Genomic DNA, 17,413 nt, shown 5'->3' on the forward strand with positions numbered 1-17,413 from the left:
CCTGGACCATTGCTGCAAGATGTTCCCCACCGTTCACACAATTATAAACTGTCACATGGAACCCACAGCAGACGTCATCAGACTACAATCTGTGCTACTGTACTGTCCCCAAGAGCTCGACACAGCATATATACATAAGTCTGCGCAAAATCAGTACACCCGACTGACTCCACTTGTCCAAGATCCACGGGTCGTGGTACTAACCGGGCCCCACCAGCACAATGATGCGTATCCCCTTCCGCGCGACTCCGACGAACAAACCTTACTGTGGAGGTCAAGACAGCTTTACCCCCACGTAGTAGCGCAGGCCCAAATTCTCGATTCCGAGGTAATTTTCAAACCTGGGTTCGGTAATCAACACGGGAAAATATACGCAACCACCACCGTTGACGGCCGCACAGTCGTCCACACAGTCGGCTTTGGCTTCCACGACATCGATGCCCTCGGCGCCATCGTTCATGCAGTGCGCGTGCTGGCGGCTGGCCCACTAGACGCACGCCTTTAGGGCCCCCAGTTTCCGCACTAGCAGTGACACCCTCGCACCCGATATTTTCCTTTTTAGGTTTCCACCACTATTCCGAAAAGGGTAAATTGACGGATTACGAAATTGATCTGGAGTATTTTTTTTCCGGGACGAAAAGTAAATATTTTTTTTGATTTTTTTTTGATTCGGTTATATCACTGCTTACGTAATACATACCAAATTACCAGGCACGAAGAGTTTCACACCAGTGTGCACCCTGAAGGTGGCCGGGTTGAGCTCCTCCTCTAGCGAGACCGTAACCATATCAATCTCTTCCAAACACTGTAGCAGGCCGTGCACTGCCGTTGTCTCCTCCCCAGCCATGCACTCCCCAATGTTACTCGTAACATCGGCGCCAGCCTCCCGCACAGTCCCTCCCGTGCCACCGCCCGGTGGCCGCGAACGTCCCCCTGCGAAAATTTTTTTGACCCGGCCTGCGGGTTTCTTTTTTTTTCCACTCTGCCAAAGCGTCAGAGACAAAAGAATACAGCATACTTGTTTGCAACTTTCAACAAAACACGATTACTGCCAATAGCATAGCCTTGGCATATCTTCAGGTTTCCCCCAGCATTTGCACGTTGTATTTCTGCCATCAGGTAGCACGGATAGTTTGTTTTCCCCGTGCTCTCATTTTGGTCAGATCTCGCTTCTTCACCACGTCTTGCACAAGACAGCTTTTCTACACTACTCCATAAGCTTGCCAGTACTCTACTTGGCGCAATTGTGCACCGTATTGGGATTTGTTGTGTTCCGATACTAGTGGCGAAATTTTTTACTCTTGTGCTGCTTCTACTATAATGGCAGACCAGACCACACTCTCGTCGCTCGAAGAGACAACGGCGCAGGACGTGACCACCACCACGACGCCGCCGATCTGCGAGATTTCGTTTGCGAAAAAGACCCAGTCCCAGCCCACAGAGCTCGACGACATCAGCCAGGTCCTCAACCGTCTGAATTTGGATCTGGAGGAGACGCCGGAGCGCATGGACCACATGGACCACCTGGATAGGCTGGACAGCCTGGACACCCGCGGCACGAACTCGTCCATCTTCTCCACGCAGTTCTCGCCGCTGGCCCAGCAGGTCAAGACACATGTCCCTTCGACGCCGCCGGATCCGACATCGTCTGCCAATTCGTCCAATTCGACGCTGCTGTTGCCCAACCAACACTCCTTCGCGGCGACACAGCCTAGAACCCCCAACTGGTCCAACTCTGCCAACCTCACCTCGTTCCAGTCTCACGTGTTACCCGACCTCGCGTCCACACCTAACACCCAAACATCGCAGTTTAGCCACCAGTTCCTGTCGATGACCCCTCAGAAAATGCACTCGCCAATCTCCAGCTTCAGCGGCACCCACGCGACGCCGTTCTCCTCGGCCAGCTCCGCCGGCATCGGCTTTGGAGCCTCCAATGTAGGGCAGTTTGTGCTGCCCGACAACACCTCTGCACCGCGGCCCCAGGAGAATGACGAGCTCTTCGACCCCCTGTCGGCGTCGTCTACCACCTCGTTTGGCCCCCCAATTGGCATGAGTGACTCCTGTCGGCGCGTCACCTATCCGGTCACGTCTCCTGGCTCCGAAGCCTCGATCTCGGCCCTGCATCCAGCCTTGACCAACGAGATGCTCGCCGGCACCGTTGCGGGCGGCTCCATCGGCATGGGCATCTCCCATAGCGGTTCAAACGGAGCTTTCCCAGGCTCCAACCTTATCTCCAACTTCAACCAGCAGATTTCGCTGCCGTTCAACGGCAGAGGTGGCTACAAGTCGAACTACAATGGCTACACCAAGCAACCGCAGCCAGACACCCAGCGGCCGCCAATGGCGATGTCGACGGCCAACGTGCACAGAAAGCACTCGTCCAACAAGCGGCGTGGCGAGGACGCCTCCAAGTTCCTCAATGCCACGCTCAACGACTTTGTTAACGACATCTATTTTCTGTGCAAAGACCAGCACGGGTGTCGGTTTTTGCAGCGGCAGCTGGAAATCGGCGGTCCCGAGGCAGCCACCAAGATCTTCAACGAGGTCCAGCTCAACGTGATTGAGCTGATGGTCGATCCGTTCGGCAACTACCTCATCCAGAAACTACTGGAGAAGGTGAACGACGAGCAGCGCACCATCCTGGTACAGAACGCCTCGTCGCAGTTTGTGAGGATTGCGCTCGACGCACACGGAACCCGGGCGTTGCAGAAGCTCGTCGAGTGCACCAAGACACAGGCTGAAAGTGACATCATCGTCCAGTCGCTGGCTTCGTACGTGGTTCTTTTGAGCAGAGACCTGAACGGCAACCACGTTGTCCAGAAGTGTCTACAGAAGCTGCCGTCCTCGGCGTGCGACTTCATCTTTGACGCTGCGTGCGAGAACTGCGTGAAGATCGCCAAGCATAGACACGGCTGCTGCGTCCTGCAACGGTGCTTCGACCACGGGTCTGCGCAGCAGTGTGAGCGGCTGGCACTGGAGGTGGGCCAGAACTGCGTCGAGCTCAGCACGGACCCTTACGGCAACTACGTGGTGCAGTACGTGCTGAGCATGGAGGAGAACCGGCTGCGTGTGAAGAACGATCCGGACGCGAGCGCCAGACTGCCCAACACCGTGCGGGCCATCGAGCTCGTGGTTTCCGCGCTGCAGTCCAGCCTGATCCGGCTCTCGACGCACAAGTTCGGCTCGAACGTGATCGAGAAGAGCCTGCGGATCCCGACGCTGGCTCCGCTGCTGATCGGCCAGCTGCTCAAGGAGGACTCGAATTTGCGGCTGTTGCTCCACGACGCGTACGGTAACTACGTGCTGCAGACGGCCCTGGACGTGGCCGACGACTCCAGCTTCCGAGACCTGAGCGAGATGCTCAGGCCGTATCTGGGGGACGTCAGAAACACTCCGCACGGCCGCCGCATCGTTTCCAAGCTGGCTTCCAGGGGCGGCTCTACGGTCCAGGTTTCTCCGTTCGATCGCAACGGCTACTCATTGTGATGCATCTTTCTTTGTATTTTAGCTGGGCAAAGCCAGAAATGTATAACAGCATGAATGGAAGCATATTAAACAGGCTTATTTATGCGAGGCCCCAATTTCGTGCATTCGCCAAACGAGGCCTCGGAACCTATATAAATCCGGGCGAGCAATTATTTTCTATTTTTCTGTATCTTATTTATTTTTTTTTCGTTCCGCTCGTATGGCGAAAAAATCACCCGTTTCGACCAAACCAGACTACCAGGCCGCGTCGCAGGCCTCTGTGCCGGCTTCCGCGGCCAAAGAACCGCAGTATCTGGCCAAGAAGGACATCGAGTGGGAGTTTGGCGGGCCTCCGGGCGTTGTTGCCATGATGTTGGGCTTTCCGTCGCTGATGTACTACATGTGGATCTCGGCCCGCTTCTACCACGGCAGCCCCGCCTGGCCTGTCGACGGCCAATCGTGGGCCCAATTCCTCGGCGAAATGGTAAACTACGTGAAAACGTACGCCTCGCCGTCCCCAACGTCCATCTTTGTGTTTGTCGCATACATTCTCGTCCAGGCCGTGTTCTACGTCACTTTGCCGGGAGTCTGGACTAAAGGACAGCCGCTGGCACACAGAAACGGCGAACAACTGCCGTACTTCTGCAACGCCTACGCCACGTTCTACGTCAACTTCGTGCTGGCCTCGCTGCTGCACTATCTGGACATTTTCAAAATCTACTACATCCTCGACAATTTCGGCGAAATCATGACCTGTGCCATCGTCGCCGGCTTCGGCTTCTCCATCGGCCTCTATCTGTGGTCGCTCTTCGTCACCAAGGACTATCTCAGAATGACTGGCAACCATCTGTACGACATCTTTATGGGTGCTTCTCTCAATCCTAGAATCGGCCTCATTGATCTAAAAATGTTCTTCGAGGTCAGACTGCCGTGGTACACGCTGTTCTTTCTCACTTACGGCATGTGTCTCAAACAGTACGAGCAGTACGGCTTCGTGTCTCCACAAGCTCTGTTCATGCTGTTGGCCCACTATCTGTACGCCAACGCGTGCTCCAAGGGCGAGGAACTCATTGTGCCGACCTGGGACATGGCGTACGAAAAATTCGGCTTCATGCTCATTTTCTGGAACATCGCCGGCGTGCCATACACGTACTGCCACGGAACACTATACCTGTACTACCACAACCCGCAGGAATACCAATGGTCCGCGGCGTACAACACCTTCTGCTTTGTCCTGTTGCTGACGGCATATTACTTCTTTGACACGTGCAACGGTCAGAAAAACTCGTTCCGCAAAATCATGGCCGGGGACACCAAGATCCGAAAGTCGTTCCCATACCTGCCGTACCAGGTGCTCGAAAACCCGAAATATATCAAATGTGCCAACGGCTCTGTTCTGCTCACCGACGGATGGTACAAGTATGCTAGAAAGTTACACTATACGGCCGACTGGTGCCAGTCGTTGTCGTGGGGGCTGATCTGCGGCTTCAACTCGGTGTTCCCCTGGTTCTTCCCCATGTTCTTCTTCGTGGTTCTTGTCCACAGATGTCACAGAGATATTAGAAAGTGCAGAAAGAAGTACGGCGCCGACTGGGACAAGTACGTCAAGGAGTGCCCGTACGTGTTCATTCCATATGTTTTCTAGACTCAATCCTGCTCAGCAATGGCAATCAGTCTCTCATCGATCTCGTCCGGCGTCAGGCTCCTGAACCCGTCTTTTGTAGCAACCCCGACCTCCAGGTCGTTTTTCCTAAACTCTGTGCTCAGCGCGTTACTCAACGTGATAATGGCAAACTCGACCACCTTGGTCCAGTCGCCTTTCACCAAAACACCGTCCTTCTTTTTCTTGTGCGCGCGTTCTAAAGCCGTAGTCACCTCCTGCTGCTTTGGACCCGTCGACGTCGCAATCGCACGGAAATAGTACCCGGCAGGGTCCGTCTTAAACACGCTCGGCCCTAGTTCATCGTCCACGGACACAAACGTCAACGCCACTCCCATCGGTCTCATGTATGCTTTCTGTGTGTACAACTGCGCCAGATTCGCCATTCTCTTGGCCAGCGCGTCCACCGGCATCTCGTAGCCGTATTTATACTTGAACTCTGCGGCCTCAGCCCGGGCCCTCATGGCCAGCGACCGGGCATCGGCAATGGCCCCTGTGGCCAGCATTCCGATCGAGTCAGACACTTGAAAAATGTAGCTGATCGTGCTTGGGTCCAGAAGCTTGTCGGGAATCTTCTTCTGCGAAACAACGACCGAGGAGTCCTCGCCAACAAGTCCTAGACAAGTGATGTTGGACGAGTTCACGGCCTTGAACGCATATTCAACTTGGTACAAACGGCCCTCAGGCGAAAACACAGTAATGTGACGGTCAAATCCCGCGGAGCCTATGGTTAGAGAATGCGAATTGAGTCTACTTACCAGACATGGTGGATTTATTCTTTCAGCTTTTTTGCCACTATTACATTGAAATAAATATTTATGCCCAACCAACACACCCCTGCACCAGCTAGTGGTTGTGCCGCAAGATACGGTCTGCAAACTGTGCAAATGTCTCGTTCTCGTTGACCATCGCATGCAGCGAGGGCTGCAGAAACACGGCCAGCGTGTTGCGGCTGATCCCTGGCATCGTCGTGCCCTTCACGTAGTGCGGCACAGCCTTGAACTGGTGGCCGGACACCTCCTCCAACGCCGAGCCGCTCTGGAATGCCAGACAGTCGGGCGGGATGTTCACCTTGACGATGTTGCCGCGGCGGTCCTTGATGTATAATCCGGCGCTCGGGTCGGGACTGGCGGTCAGCTCTGAGTCGCCGTCGAAGAAGAGCGCTGACGTAAGCGCAGTGATGCACGAGTGGTCGCAGTGTTCACCGCACCAATCGGATTGGGAGCTGGAGGTATTGGGGAGGTAGTGGAGCAGTCTGGCCTTGGACGTGGTGCTTCCTCTGATAATAGATTCCAGGTAGCCTGGCTGGTAGTTCTGGAGGTGGTTTTCGCAATAGGAGTCAATTTTCTCGCAGATCTGGAGACTGATCTCGATCATGAGCGAGATGAGCGCCTTGCAGTTCTGCTGGAACCCTTTGAGCTCGTCCAAGGCTTCTTTGGGCCATTTGTTCCACGTCGTATATGCCTTGTAATTTTCGTAGCCCCTGATTTCGTCTGGCGGCGGGCCTTCTAGAGTTGGGTCCTTGAAAAACGAGCAGTTGATATAAAATGAGCCCTTCAATTCGTCAGCCACGCCGTTAGCCAGTTTCTCTTTGCCCAGCGACCATCCTGTCAGATAGTATCCTTCTGGACACTCGAGATCTTGCAGGCTTTGTTTATCGAGACGAGTCAGATAAGAGACCTGGGTGAGAACTTTTTTGCGCAGATCATGGTATTCCTTTGGAAGATCCTTAACCACAAGGATGCCCAGAGAGTCCTTTCCAAAGGCGTCGATCAATTTGTCCGTCGTGATGTCGCCCAGCGACACCGTCACTGGAGAGGCCATGATAAACAAAAAAACAAAGAAAGGACGATCGACGTAAAAAATTATTTAATTTTATTTTCCTTCTCTCCACCATGTCTTACAGCTGGCTAGACGAGGAGAGCACGATCTCACTGGATCGACGCGCCAATCAAAAGACGCCGTTTTACGAGCCGATTGTCAACACATTCAAAGATGGAGGGTATAATCCAAACGTCTCGTACCATTACAACCCAGACGTTTCTAAATATCACTACGGAGTCAGACACCCCATGAAACCGTTTCGTCTGATGCTCACGGACCATTTGGTGATAGCGTACAAGCTGTACGAGCAAATGGATATTTATCAGCCGCGACGGGCGACCAAGGAAGAGCTCCTAGAGTTCCATTCTGAGGACTATATCAAGTTTCTCGAGTCGGTGACCCCCGACAACGCCAAGAAGTACGCCCAGCATTTGCGCCAGTTCAACATCGGCGACGACTGTCCTGTGTTTGACGGTATGTACGATTATTCGCAAATATATGCTGGTGCGTCGCTCGACGCGTCGCGCAAGCTGATTGCCGGAATGAGCGACATCGCCATCAACTGGTCTGGTGGCCTGCATCACGCTAAAAAACATGAGCCGAGTGGGTTCTGCTACGTGAATGACATTGTGCTCTCAATTTTGAACCTGCTCCGAGTGCACCCCCGCGTGTTGTACATCGATATTGATTTGCACCATGGAGATGGTGTCCAGGAAGCATTTTACCTTACGGACCGTGTGATGACGGTTTCCTTCCATAAGTACGACGGCGAATTTTTCCCCGGCACAGGCAACCACGATGAGGTCGGCCTGGGCAAGGGAAAGCATTTTGCGCTGAACGTGCCGCTGCACGACGGAATCGACGACGAGTCGTACATTTCGCTGTTCAAGTCGATCATGGAGCCGGTGATAACGAATTTCCGGCCAACAGCCATAGTGCAGCAGTGTGGTGCCGACTCGCTTGGCTGTGATCGTCTCGGAAGCTTCAATCTCAACATCAGAGCGCACGGCGAGTGTGTCAAGTTTGTCAAGAGTTTTGGCATTCCGATGCTCGTTCTGGGCGGCGGAGGCTACACGCCGCGAAACGTGAGCCGGTTGTGGTGCTACGAGACAAGTGTAATGACCAACGTGAAACTGAACTCGCGGCTACCGGAGGTGCTACCCTTCCGCACTTTTTTCCAGCCAGACTACTCTCTGCACCCGAATTTGGGCGACCGCTACGACAACAAAAATTCCAAAAAATACCTGGAAAACCTGCGCAACCAACTGCTTGAAAACCTGCGCTACCTTCGTGGAGCGCCGTCTGTGGAAATGCAGGAAATTCCTCCAGACTTGCAGAACATGACAACCGATGAGGAGCAGGAAATACTGGACAGACTGAACAGGGAGTCTGAGTACGACGCACATCTAGACGAGAAGCGGTACTGGCTCAACACCAAGGACCAAGCCAGAGTGAGCGAACAGGTGGACTAATAGTATATTATTTACACGAACGGAACCGAGTCGTTGTCGCCGCCAAAAATATCGCAGTTCTCATAGTCAAAACCCTCCTTTTCCAGTTTCCACAGCCGTTTTAGCTTCATGAGCGAGATCTCGCCCGAGCCGACTCCGAGATCCATCAGGGCCTTGAAACAGCACTCTATAATACACTTTTGCTGCGGCAGCACGCTGCAGAGTCCACACACAAACAGCGGCCATTGGACCATGATCAGCCGGTGGTCGAATTGGTAATACAGATACTGATCGAAATCCATGCTGGCGGTCGCCTCGGTCAGATCCGAGAGCTCTGAATAGTACGTTGTCAGTCTGGCAACGTCTTCGTCTTTCAGGTTATGTTTAAACCTCACCAGCGGGTCCAGACCCAAAAGCATGCGATTCACCACGTCCTGGACAAGCTCGTTGGTGATGGCCAGTCCGTTGCGACCCATACAGTGCTTCATGGTGAGGATCTTCAAATAGCACGCATCCGTGTACAGCTGCTGGCTCAAGTCGAGCCAGCTGTACCAGTTTTTCGTGTCATCAAGATCAGAGGTGAGCGGGTTGGTGTTGTGCATGTACGCGCACATGACGACGCCCTTCCCGTCTGGATTATTATAATGGATGCCGTTGAGATTGAGAGGATGGTTTGGCGAGTCCAATGAAATACGGTATGGCGGGCCTGTTGCGATGCATTTGAAGAGCCTTGCTTTTTCCACTAGCCCCATCATTTTGAGCACCTGCGAGCTGAGCACCTGGCCGTCCTTATTCAAATATCTGCCAATGTCCTCATTCAGCTTGTTCTCCCGGGAAAAATGGCGGCGCGCCTCCAGCGTCAGTACGATCTCCTTGAAAAGCTCCTGCACGTCGTCGTTGTAGCCGTGGTACAAATTGAACGTGTTGTGCACGGGGGCCGGGACGTGGTAGTTTCCTGCCGCGTAGAAACCAAATTTTGCCAGGGTGGCTCCCACGGGGCCGCCGCTCTTCATCACGTCGAGAAACTCGGTCAGCTCCTTGAAGTCGTGGATTGTGCCACCGCTCGGCGACGTGAGCGCAGCCAGCGTCTCCATGGAGTAGAACCACGTCCAAATGATGCCCAATTCCAGCGAAATGGGCATGTATTTACAATATTTGATCAGCAGATCTTTGGCCCCGCGCAGATGGGCCCGCCATTGCGACCCCGTGGATGCAGAGTAGTCTGAGGCCAGAATCAAAATCGTCAGCAGCAGCGACTGGATGTTATTGAGGATTTTCGGTTTCGAATGCAAAATGGCGTCCAGCGACTTCAAACACGACGAGAGATAATACGAGCGCAGTTTCTGGTGCGATTCCTGTTTTTTCCGCGAGTCCTCGTCGCCGTCCTTGGGTTTCAGCTGGTAGCTCTCGTACCGGGCAGAGATGGCCAACAGAGCATACAGCAAGTGCGGCGAGCTTTTAGCTTCAAGCAGGAAACATTTGATGAACGAATTGTGCAGCAGGTTGGTGGTGAAGGGCAGAATGTTCAGATGAAGTTTGGTGATGAGCACGTTGAGATAGTTCAAATGCGGCGACTCAAAAGACCACCCAAAATACGCAGCCAGATCGCTCAGATCCTGCGAACTAATAGAGTTGTTCAGCGACGCGAGAAAGTCAAACCTCTCGTGCACACCAGACATCAAAACGGTCGGGCTCGGTGGCGGGAACGCTGACAGCTTGGACCCAGAGACAACAGATTTGACAGCCGGCTCGCTGTGGTCGAAGTCTGTCTCGAGCGTGTTTGTTAGGCGCCGAATATAGAAATTGTACGACGAACTGAGATCAGGCTGCTCGAAATCGGTACTGAAGCTCTGGATCAGGTCGTTCAGATCCGAAATGAGGTGGCTCGCCCCGGTAAATAGATTGTTATCCAGCTCCTTGGACTGGTGTAAGGGTGTAGGCGGCTCAAACGCGAGTTGCTGGCGCATCTCCTGCTCGAACGCTCCTCGCGGTTTTCCCTGCAAATGCGGTCCCACGGACGGGAGCCGGTCGACCTCGGCAACAGCAGGCGCGAGTGGCGGGTTCTGAACCATCGCCGGCGGCTGCGCAAACGTGAGCGGAGCCATGTCTCCCTCTGGCGTCACAGGCTTGCTACCACCGGCACTGGGAGCTGCCAACGGCGCAGAAGCGGCGCCAGACGTCTCGCCTAGATTCACTAGTCTGGTATTCTGCGATTCGATTGTGAAAGTGCGCGAGCTGGTGAATTTGATGGTACGTTCGTAGACACACTCCTTGTGAAGATGTGCGCAATTCCAGCACTGGGGCTTGCCTTCGTCGCACTTGAGCTTCCGCCGCTTGCACTCCTTGCAGCCATTGCGCGAGTACTGTCTCTTCTTGCGCTGGCTCTCGCTCATAGGCGATGGAATGACGGTTTGATCAGAGATAGGAGTGGATTGGGAAGTTTTTTCCGGCCTGTGGTGCACGGGTTTATTTGGACACCCGAGATCTACGACGCGCGTGCGCGCAAATTAAAAACTTTTTTTCCCACGTGAGTAAACATACGTCATCAGCCACGAAACAATGCTCGGCCCTCAAACCACAATGTGCCGGCTCATCGACCCGCCGATCGACGCGGAATGTTTAAGGACGTCGAAAATTAAAAATAAACAAGAAAAACCACAACTAGCGGTAACTCAACCACGGCGCCTCAGTGTCTCGAATACCGTTCCACACTCGTTTTGCGCCCCGTCCCTCCTTTATCGCGTGCAAATGTCTCATCCAGCCAATGGCAACAGAGCAGCCAACGGTGCGGAGGTTTCTGACGCCAACCTGGTCCCAGGACTGAATAATATGGACATTGGAGATGCCAGGCGTGTTCCTGGAGCTTCTTCCAATAGTTCGCGCAAAAACAGCTCCACAGATGGCGTGGTGTCTCGGAAACCCCCTAAACTGTGCTACCAGTGCGGCAAAACCATCATCGGCACGCTCGTGCGCGCCATGGACAGAATCTATCATGTCGACTGTTTCCGCTGCCACGACTGCGGCAACCCTTGTTCCAACAAGTTCTTTGCCGCCGACGTGCAGGTTGAGGGCCAAACAGTCCAGGTGCCGCTCTGCGAATATGACTATTTCAAGCGCATCGATCTTATCTGCTCCACCTGCGACAAGGCCATCAGAGGCTCCTACATAACTGCTGTCGGACGCAAGTTCCACCCCGAACACTTCTTTTGTGACATCTGCCACAGAGTCTTTGACTCGGAGGACTACTATGAACACCAGAACAAGATATACTGCCATTACCACTACTCCATCCTATACGCGGCACAATGCGAGGCGTGCAAATCTGCAATATTGAAACAGTACGTCGAACTCTACAGAGGTGGCCGCGAGCAGCAGTGGCACCCGGAGTGTTTCATGGTGCACAAGTTTTGGGGTGTCGACGTCACTGCCGAATGTGTCGGGATGTCCGAGCTGGGAGCGAAGACCCTGAGCGACACAGAAGCGAAAAAATCGCTGACGCCTCAAGAGCTATTCGACCTCGAAAAAAAACTCGAGCGCATGACCATGTCGATCTGGCTCACGCTGTCGGAGTTTGAGGAAGGCTGTGCCTCGTGCATCTCCGACATGCTGCACTCCGCATCGACGGGCAACCAACTGGGCGGGCTTTTGGTCACAGGCCAGCTGGTGCTCAAGATCGAGTACCTTTTCCGCGGCATCGACATCCTCAACGACCTGTTCGAGTCTTCCAGGATCCGGCTCGACTACTCGGCCAACCACAAGCTCACGCCGCTCAGCAAGGAGCCTCGCAGTATGTCCTCAAAAATTATGTCATATCTGACGTTTTTACGCGACACCGACAAAACAAAGCTGCTTTCCAACACCCACACGCAACAGCTGCTCTCTTTAATTTCCACCCTGGCCCACTACATCAAGTTGATCTCCAGAAATACCCTCTTGCACGCTCTCGAATACAACAAAATCAGCCGTTCCTCGCTTGCCACCGACAGATACCTTCGCGAGATCTCGAGCCACGACTCGATCCCCCAGGACGTGTTTTCTGTGCTCGGGATCCCGCCAAACGCCAAAGACCTGTGTTTCCGGTGCCAGAAGAGTATCGAGGAGGATTGTTTCCGCTTCGGAGACCTCATCTGGCACATCGAGTGTTTCGAGTGCTCCAACTGCTCCAGACGCAGCAGCACACACACCAGTCTGAGCGAGTTTAATTTCAACCCCAAAAAACAACAGATCCTGTGTGCCAGCTGCTCGTCAGACGACGTGGACGCCCAGGCAGGCTTCAAGAAAGTCTCTCGATACATGCAGCTGATCTATCTGCTGAAAATTGCGCTGATCAGATCCAGACATGCCATGCTCAAACGCGGTATTATTGCAAAGACACCGCCGCAGGTGCTCCTGTCCTCCGACTCCTACGACCAGCATGTGACTGATATCAAGCGGATGCGCTCGAAGCGTCAGAAACAGCGGATAGGTACTGCATCTGCCGAGGCAAGAAAGTCGATTGTCTTGGAGGCTCCCGAGGCGTCATCTGCGGGCATGGAGAACGTGGACCCAGAGTCTGGGAAATCGCTATCGTCGTCCATCACGGCGTCGAAGTTTTTGAAGAAAGAGCGGTCTTTGGGGCGCAAGGGCTCGAAAAGACTTCGCATTGAAGACGTTCCTATGAAGACGAAGCCGCAGTCCACGAATCTCGACGTGACCTCGAATTTGCTGAAGAACGAGAAAGGGCTCACGTTGGACGACATTCCGCGGATCGTTTCGTCAGAGCAGGCACGCGAACACCGTCCCAACGCGTTCAGGTTCCAGAAAAGAACGTACACGCCGGCTAGCTCGACGATTCCTGCTCCGAAAGCGGTTCGGAACAAAGGTTCCGACTCGGGCCAGATGTCTTCAGCCACGCGAAGCGTTTCTGGTGCTCCGTCATCTCCTGTTCCGCAATTCAAGACGCCGTCTCAGATCGTCGCCAAATCGCAGCGGACGCAGGATAGCGCTTCGTCGGCGCCAACTTCCGCTGTTCGCTACTCTGAATTCTCCAAAAAAGACAACGAATATCTGCAACACATTGCAGCATTCGCATTGCACAGGCTCATGGGAGACACGCTGTCTCTGGAAGACTGTCTCTCGTTTATTTCTGTGAAAAAAAATGCCTCGTTCTGGGAGAAGATGTTTGGAGGATCAGGAAACTCTAAAAAGTCGACCAACAAAGTGTTTGGTTGTCCGTTGGAAGAGCTGGTTGAAAAATGTGGCGTCGAGAGTGACTTGGGAATTGGCCCACAGAAGCTCAAAGTGCCGATGCTTGTTGACGAGCTTATCAACGTGATGCACACAATGGATCTGTCTGTGGAGGGTGTGTTCCGAATAAACGGTAACATCAAGCGTCTGAGACAGCTGACGGAGGAGATAGACTCAAATCCACAGCAGGTTCCTGATTTCTCCAAGGAGACGCCTATCCAGCTGGCCGCGTTGCTTAAAAAGTTCACCAGAGAAATGCCTGACCCATTACTCACTTTCAAGCTGTACGATCTGTTTATCTTGTCACAGAAGTTTGGAGACGACGCCAATAAAAAGGACAGGATCCTAAAGCTTGCCTACTGTATGCTTCCGAAGGCTCACAGAGACTTGGCAGAGGTGTTGCTCTCTTTCTTCAACTGGGTCGCGTCGTTCTGTCTGATTGATGAGGAAAACGGGTCTAAGATGGACGTCCACAATTTAGCCACCGTGATCACGCCCAACATTTTGTACGAAAGACCCAAGACGGACCTCAAAGATATCCCGACAAGCTCTGTGGAGCTAGTGCCGCAGGGAGAAAACCACTTTTTGGCCATCGAGGTAATCAACACGCTGATTGAAACGCAGGACGAGTTCAGCATTGTTCCAAAGGATATTTTGCAGCTTTTCGAACTTGGAGGGTTCAGCAAGTGCCAAGGCGAGCTGAAAACTAAGGACATCCTTGCCAGATGCTACGCGGTGTGCAACGAACATCCAAACGTTTTTGATTAAAAGTACAGTCTATTTATCATGCCATATCGTTCTGGTTTCCTGCATTGCCCCGCGACCGAAAAATCCCATCATCACCTTGAACCTGTCGGTGCTATCCAACAAGCTGGCTTTGAAGAGATCATTGCGTTTTCCAACCTCCTCGTGCTGTTTAGTAAGAATGGTCATTGTGTCCAGCTCTCCAGAGCATTTTGGACAGGTTTGGTCGCTAGACGAAGATTGAGAGAACTCGTTTGTCAGACAACTCTCATGGTAGGAATGAGAGCATCTGAAGTGCACCAATGGGAAGGATAACGGCCGGTTGCAGGAGGAACACTTTGATCGATTGATGACCTGTGGCTCCGTATTCTGTTTTGAGAGTTGTTCTGCGACTGCAGACGCCTCCTTTTGATACGAGTCGATCAGCTTCTCGTTGTTCTCTATATCACGCTTTTGCCGACGGATCTGCTCGACGAGATAATTTTTAATAAGCCCGAGCTTAACAAACGAGGTCATACCAAGGAGTTTCACCACTTCCAACGGGGTCATCAGTTTAAGCGAGTCGATCTTCCATATCAATTCGGCCACTTTTTCTTCTCCAACGCGGTTGAATATCTCCTCAGATGATGTGTATACAGATAGTGCCAACTTGTATAGATCGGGCTCTTTGTCGCCGTATTTCTCAATGACTTCCAACGACCTTTGATAATTACCTGTCAGGATAGTTGACCTGAACATGTCGAGCTCAAACCCTTGAGCCGAGTCGTCGGTGGCCTCTCTGATAGCAATTTCCGCCTCTGCGTAGTCTCCAAGATTTGATAGTAGTAACAGATTGGTCTGGTCCTCAAGGTCCCAATTGCTTTTCTGAATGTTTTCTAGCAAAGTCTTCGCCTTTGATTGCCATTTTGCTCTGGTATCTTCGTCGCCATTCTTGGACATGGTGAGGTACATCTCGTATAGCGTCACCATAATATCCTTCTTGTCCTTTTCGTCACCACCAAACTTGTCGTAGCTCTCGATGCAAGCTTCCAGAAAAATTACAAATTCGTTAGGATGGTCCACAAACGACTGGAAGATGATTCGCGGCCGTGGAGGAAGATACGTCGGTTGTGTTACCTGCGGCTCGTCGTTATCTGCCAAATTCATAAATGCCACAAATTGCTTGTATGAAGTCAGGATAGGGTGGTTTGTGTTTGATTTTGGAACCACTGCGAGGTCTGCAAGGTCAAACTCTGGCTCTGGGCTATATTTTCCAGTGAAAACATCAATCAAAAGCAAATTGCATTCGTTTGGAAGACTGTCTAAAAACCACTTCACCTTATCGATCAAAACGCGGAGGAGATCGTCAACAGGCAAGGTGCGGATGTATTTCATTGTCAAGCTTGGGTTCTTCATGTCGTGCAGCTGTATATCAACTACTGTCGATGGATCGTGGAACTTCTTCGCAATGTTAGCAGCCAAAACGTAGTATCCGCTTTCTCTGCATGTGCTGATGACGGTCGGCATGTCAAACTGTTTAGAAGGTTCTGTTATCTCAAAGTCCTCATTAATAGGCACGTTTTCAATGTAATGGAGCACTTTCTCTGGCCGTTTGAGTTTGCAGTAACAACAGAGCAAAAGCGTCGTGTGGTCGATCGTTGACTTCCCAAGCTGTATCAGTTTCTCAAGATATTCAACCAAATAGGGAATCTTCGAGCTTTCCTTGTACTTCTGTATCACCTCACTAGTCTTTCCCAGATCGATGCTGTCCATGTATTGTTTAATTGCCTCTTCAAATTCTCCCTTCTCGTAAAGATGATTTCCGTACTGCTTGTGGATTTCAAGCAGCTTCTGTGTATCATAATTCTCGTTTTCTGCAAGAGAAATAGCTAAATTGAAAAGCTCGTGCTGTACCAAAATGTTCAGCTTTTCAGTGAGGTCCTTTTCTTTCAGTTGGAATAGCAATCCGTCAGATGTGAACACGTATAGATCGTCCCACAAAGTGAACATATCGACCACTGAACTGGAGATCGTCTGGTTCAGCGCAATGAACTTGTTGATCACATCCACGATAACAAGCTTATTTGTGACAATAGACGAAGCGGATGTCAGGTTTGAGCTGACACTGGACTCAATCACCACGTATCTGTCTTTGTATGCGAAAATGCGTTTTTTGGGCATGTCTAGTAAGAGATTGTGTGTTTTTCCTCGAAGATTGTAGAATTGTAGACTCCGGTCGCGGGCAACCACCAGGTTGCGTTTCTTGTCCTCAAGCATGGCGCTGCAGTTGATGTCAACACCCATGGACTCGTCCAGAATCCGGTCTGGCCGGCCCTGGTTTCTGCCTGTGGTCGGGATTGTCAGTATTGTCGACACGTTCGAAACATACAGCACACCTTCATCACGGAAGTGCACGCTTGTGATCGGATCCCGTGACTCGTACACGACTCGTTGTCGAGATCCCCTATCGTGGAGCAGGTCGCCTCTGACCACAATAACCGTTCCGTTTGCGAATCCAAACACAAGCACAGTGAAGTCTGCTGTGGCATCAAAACAGGTCAATGGAAAGTCGTTCGTCCCGTTCGTCACCTGGCATAACGAGTGGTAATCGCTGTTGTAGTCTATCTTTTTGAGTTGCTCCAGCTTCGCGAGGTCCCACAGCTTGAGAGTCACTGGAAAACCCTGTTTTTCGGCGATTGAACACAAAAACCCCGAGTGTCGGGCTCCTCCAAACGGTACAAATACCAAACGTGTTATATCCCAGCCGAGATCGTACGCCTGGAACTCGAATACCGGCTCGTACTGTCTGTTCACCAGCTTAATGGAAGCCTGCGACGAGGCGAGAACAAGCAGGTCCGGCGTCGCGGCAATGGCACTGACGCCTGCAGCAGAGTAGAGCGCGTTTGCTGTGCCATAATTCGGGTCCTGGATCGGGACACATTCAAAGAATGGGAACTGTCTCCAGTTTGTAAGAGACATAAAACAAGAGAGAATAAATATAAAAATATTAAGCCACCTGTGGCTGTGTTGAAACGTTTTTGAGGAAGAGGGCAGGGGAGAGATA

At 52.2% G+C, this 17,413-nt stretch overlaps 9 protein-coding genes across 9 annotated transcripts; 5 read left to right on the plus strand and 4 right to left on the minus strand.

Moving 5' to 3' along the window:
- Window positions 1-55: 55 nt before the first annotated feature.
- On the plus strand, window positions 56-505 carry HPODL_04195 (uncharacterized protein; the record flags this gene model as incomplete). Its single annotated transcript, XM_014078982.1, has 1 exon — window positions 56-505. One exon carries the CDS (start codon window positions 56-58, stop codon window positions 503-505), a length of 450 nt encoding a protein of 149 aa, XP_013934457.1.
- Window positions 506-1,320: 815 nt separating this feature from the next.
- HPODL_04196 (Protein PUF4) lies at window positions 1,321-3,486 on the plus strand (the record flags this gene model as incomplete). Its single annotated transcript, XM_014078983.1, has 1 exon — window positions 1,321-3,486. The coding sequence occupies one exon, from the start codon at window positions 1,321-1,323 to the stop codon at window positions 3,484-3,486; it is 2,166 nt and encodes a 721-aa protein (XP_013934458.1).
- Window positions 3,487-3,685: 199 nt separating this feature from the next.
- On the plus strand, window positions 3,686-5,110 carry HPODL_04197 (Delta(24(24(1)))-sterol reductase; the record flags this gene model as incomplete). Its single annotated transcript, XM_014078984.1, has 1 exon — window positions 3,686-5,110. The coding sequence occupies one exon, from the start codon at window positions 3,686-3,688 to the stop codon at window positions 5,108-5,110; it is 1,425 nt and encodes a 474-aa protein (XP_013934459.1).
- A 2-nt stretch (window positions 5,111-5,112) lies between these two features.
- HPODL_04198 (Proteasome subunit alpha type-1) lies at window positions 5,113-5,890 on the minus strand (the record flags this gene model as incomplete). The annotated part of the gene is made up of 2 exons (XM_014078985.1): window positions 5,113-5,849; window positions 5,884-5,890. 2 exons carry the CDS (start codon window positions 5,888-5,890, stop codon window positions 5,113-5,115), a joined length of 744 nt encoding a protein of 247 aa, XP_013934460.1.
- Window positions 5,891-5,971: 81 nt separating this feature from the next.
- HPODL_05252 (uncharacterized protein) lies at window positions 5,972-6,949 on the minus strand (the record flags this gene model as incomplete). The annotated part of the gene is made up of 1 exon (XM_014078986.1): window positions 5,972-6,949. One exon carries the CDS (start codon window positions 6,947-6,949, stop codon window positions 5,972-5,974), a length of 978 nt encoding a protein of 325 aa, XP_013934461.1.
- Window positions 6,950-7,020: 71 nt separating this feature from the next.
- HPODL_04199 (histone deacetylase HOS2) lies at window positions 7,021-8,421 on the plus strand (the record flags this gene model as incomplete). Its single annotated transcript, XM_014078987.1, has 1 exon — window positions 7,021-8,421. One exon carries the CDS (start codon window positions 7,021-7,023, stop codon window positions 8,419-8,421), a length of 1,401 nt encoding a protein of 466 aa, XP_013934462.1.
- An 11-nt stretch (window positions 8,422-8,432) lies between these two features.
- On the minus strand, window positions 8,433-10,793 carry HPODL_04200 (Lysine biosynthesis regulatory protein LYS14; the record flags this gene model as incomplete). Its single annotated transcript, XM_014078988.1, has 1 exon — window positions 8,433-10,793. One exon carries the CDS (start codon window positions 10,791-10,793, stop codon window positions 8,433-8,435), a length of 2,361 nt encoding a protein of 786 aa, XP_013934463.1.
- Window positions 10,794-11,148: 355 nt separating this feature from the next.
- HPODL_04201 (Rho-type GTPase-activating protein 1) lies at window positions 11,149-14,394 on the plus strand (the record flags this gene model as incomplete). The annotated part of the gene is made up of 1 exon (XM_014078989.1): window positions 11,149-14,394. One exon carries the CDS (start codon window positions 11,149-11,151, stop codon window positions 14,392-14,394), a length of 3,246 nt encoding a protein of 1,081 aa, XP_013934464.1.
- A 9-nt stretch (window positions 14,395-14,403) lies between these two features.
- Window positions 14,404-17,328, minus strand: HPODL_04202 (Vacuolar membrane protein PEP5; the record flags this gene model as incomplete). Its single annotated transcript, XM_014078990.1, has 1 exon — window positions 14,404-17,328. One exon carries the CDS (start codon window positions 17,326-17,328, stop codon window positions 14,404-14,406), a length of 2,925 nt encoding a protein of 974 aa, XP_013934465.1.
- Between the last annotated feature and the right edge of the window lie 85 nt (window positions 17,329-17,413).

Source organism: Ogataea parapolymorpha, chromosome V (genome assembly GCF_000187245.1).
Source record: "Ogataea parapolymorpha DL-1 chromosome V, whole genome shotgun sequence".
NCBI lineage: Eukaryota > Fungi > Ascomycota > Pichiomycetes > Pichiales > Pichiaceae > Ogataea > Ogataea parapolymorpha.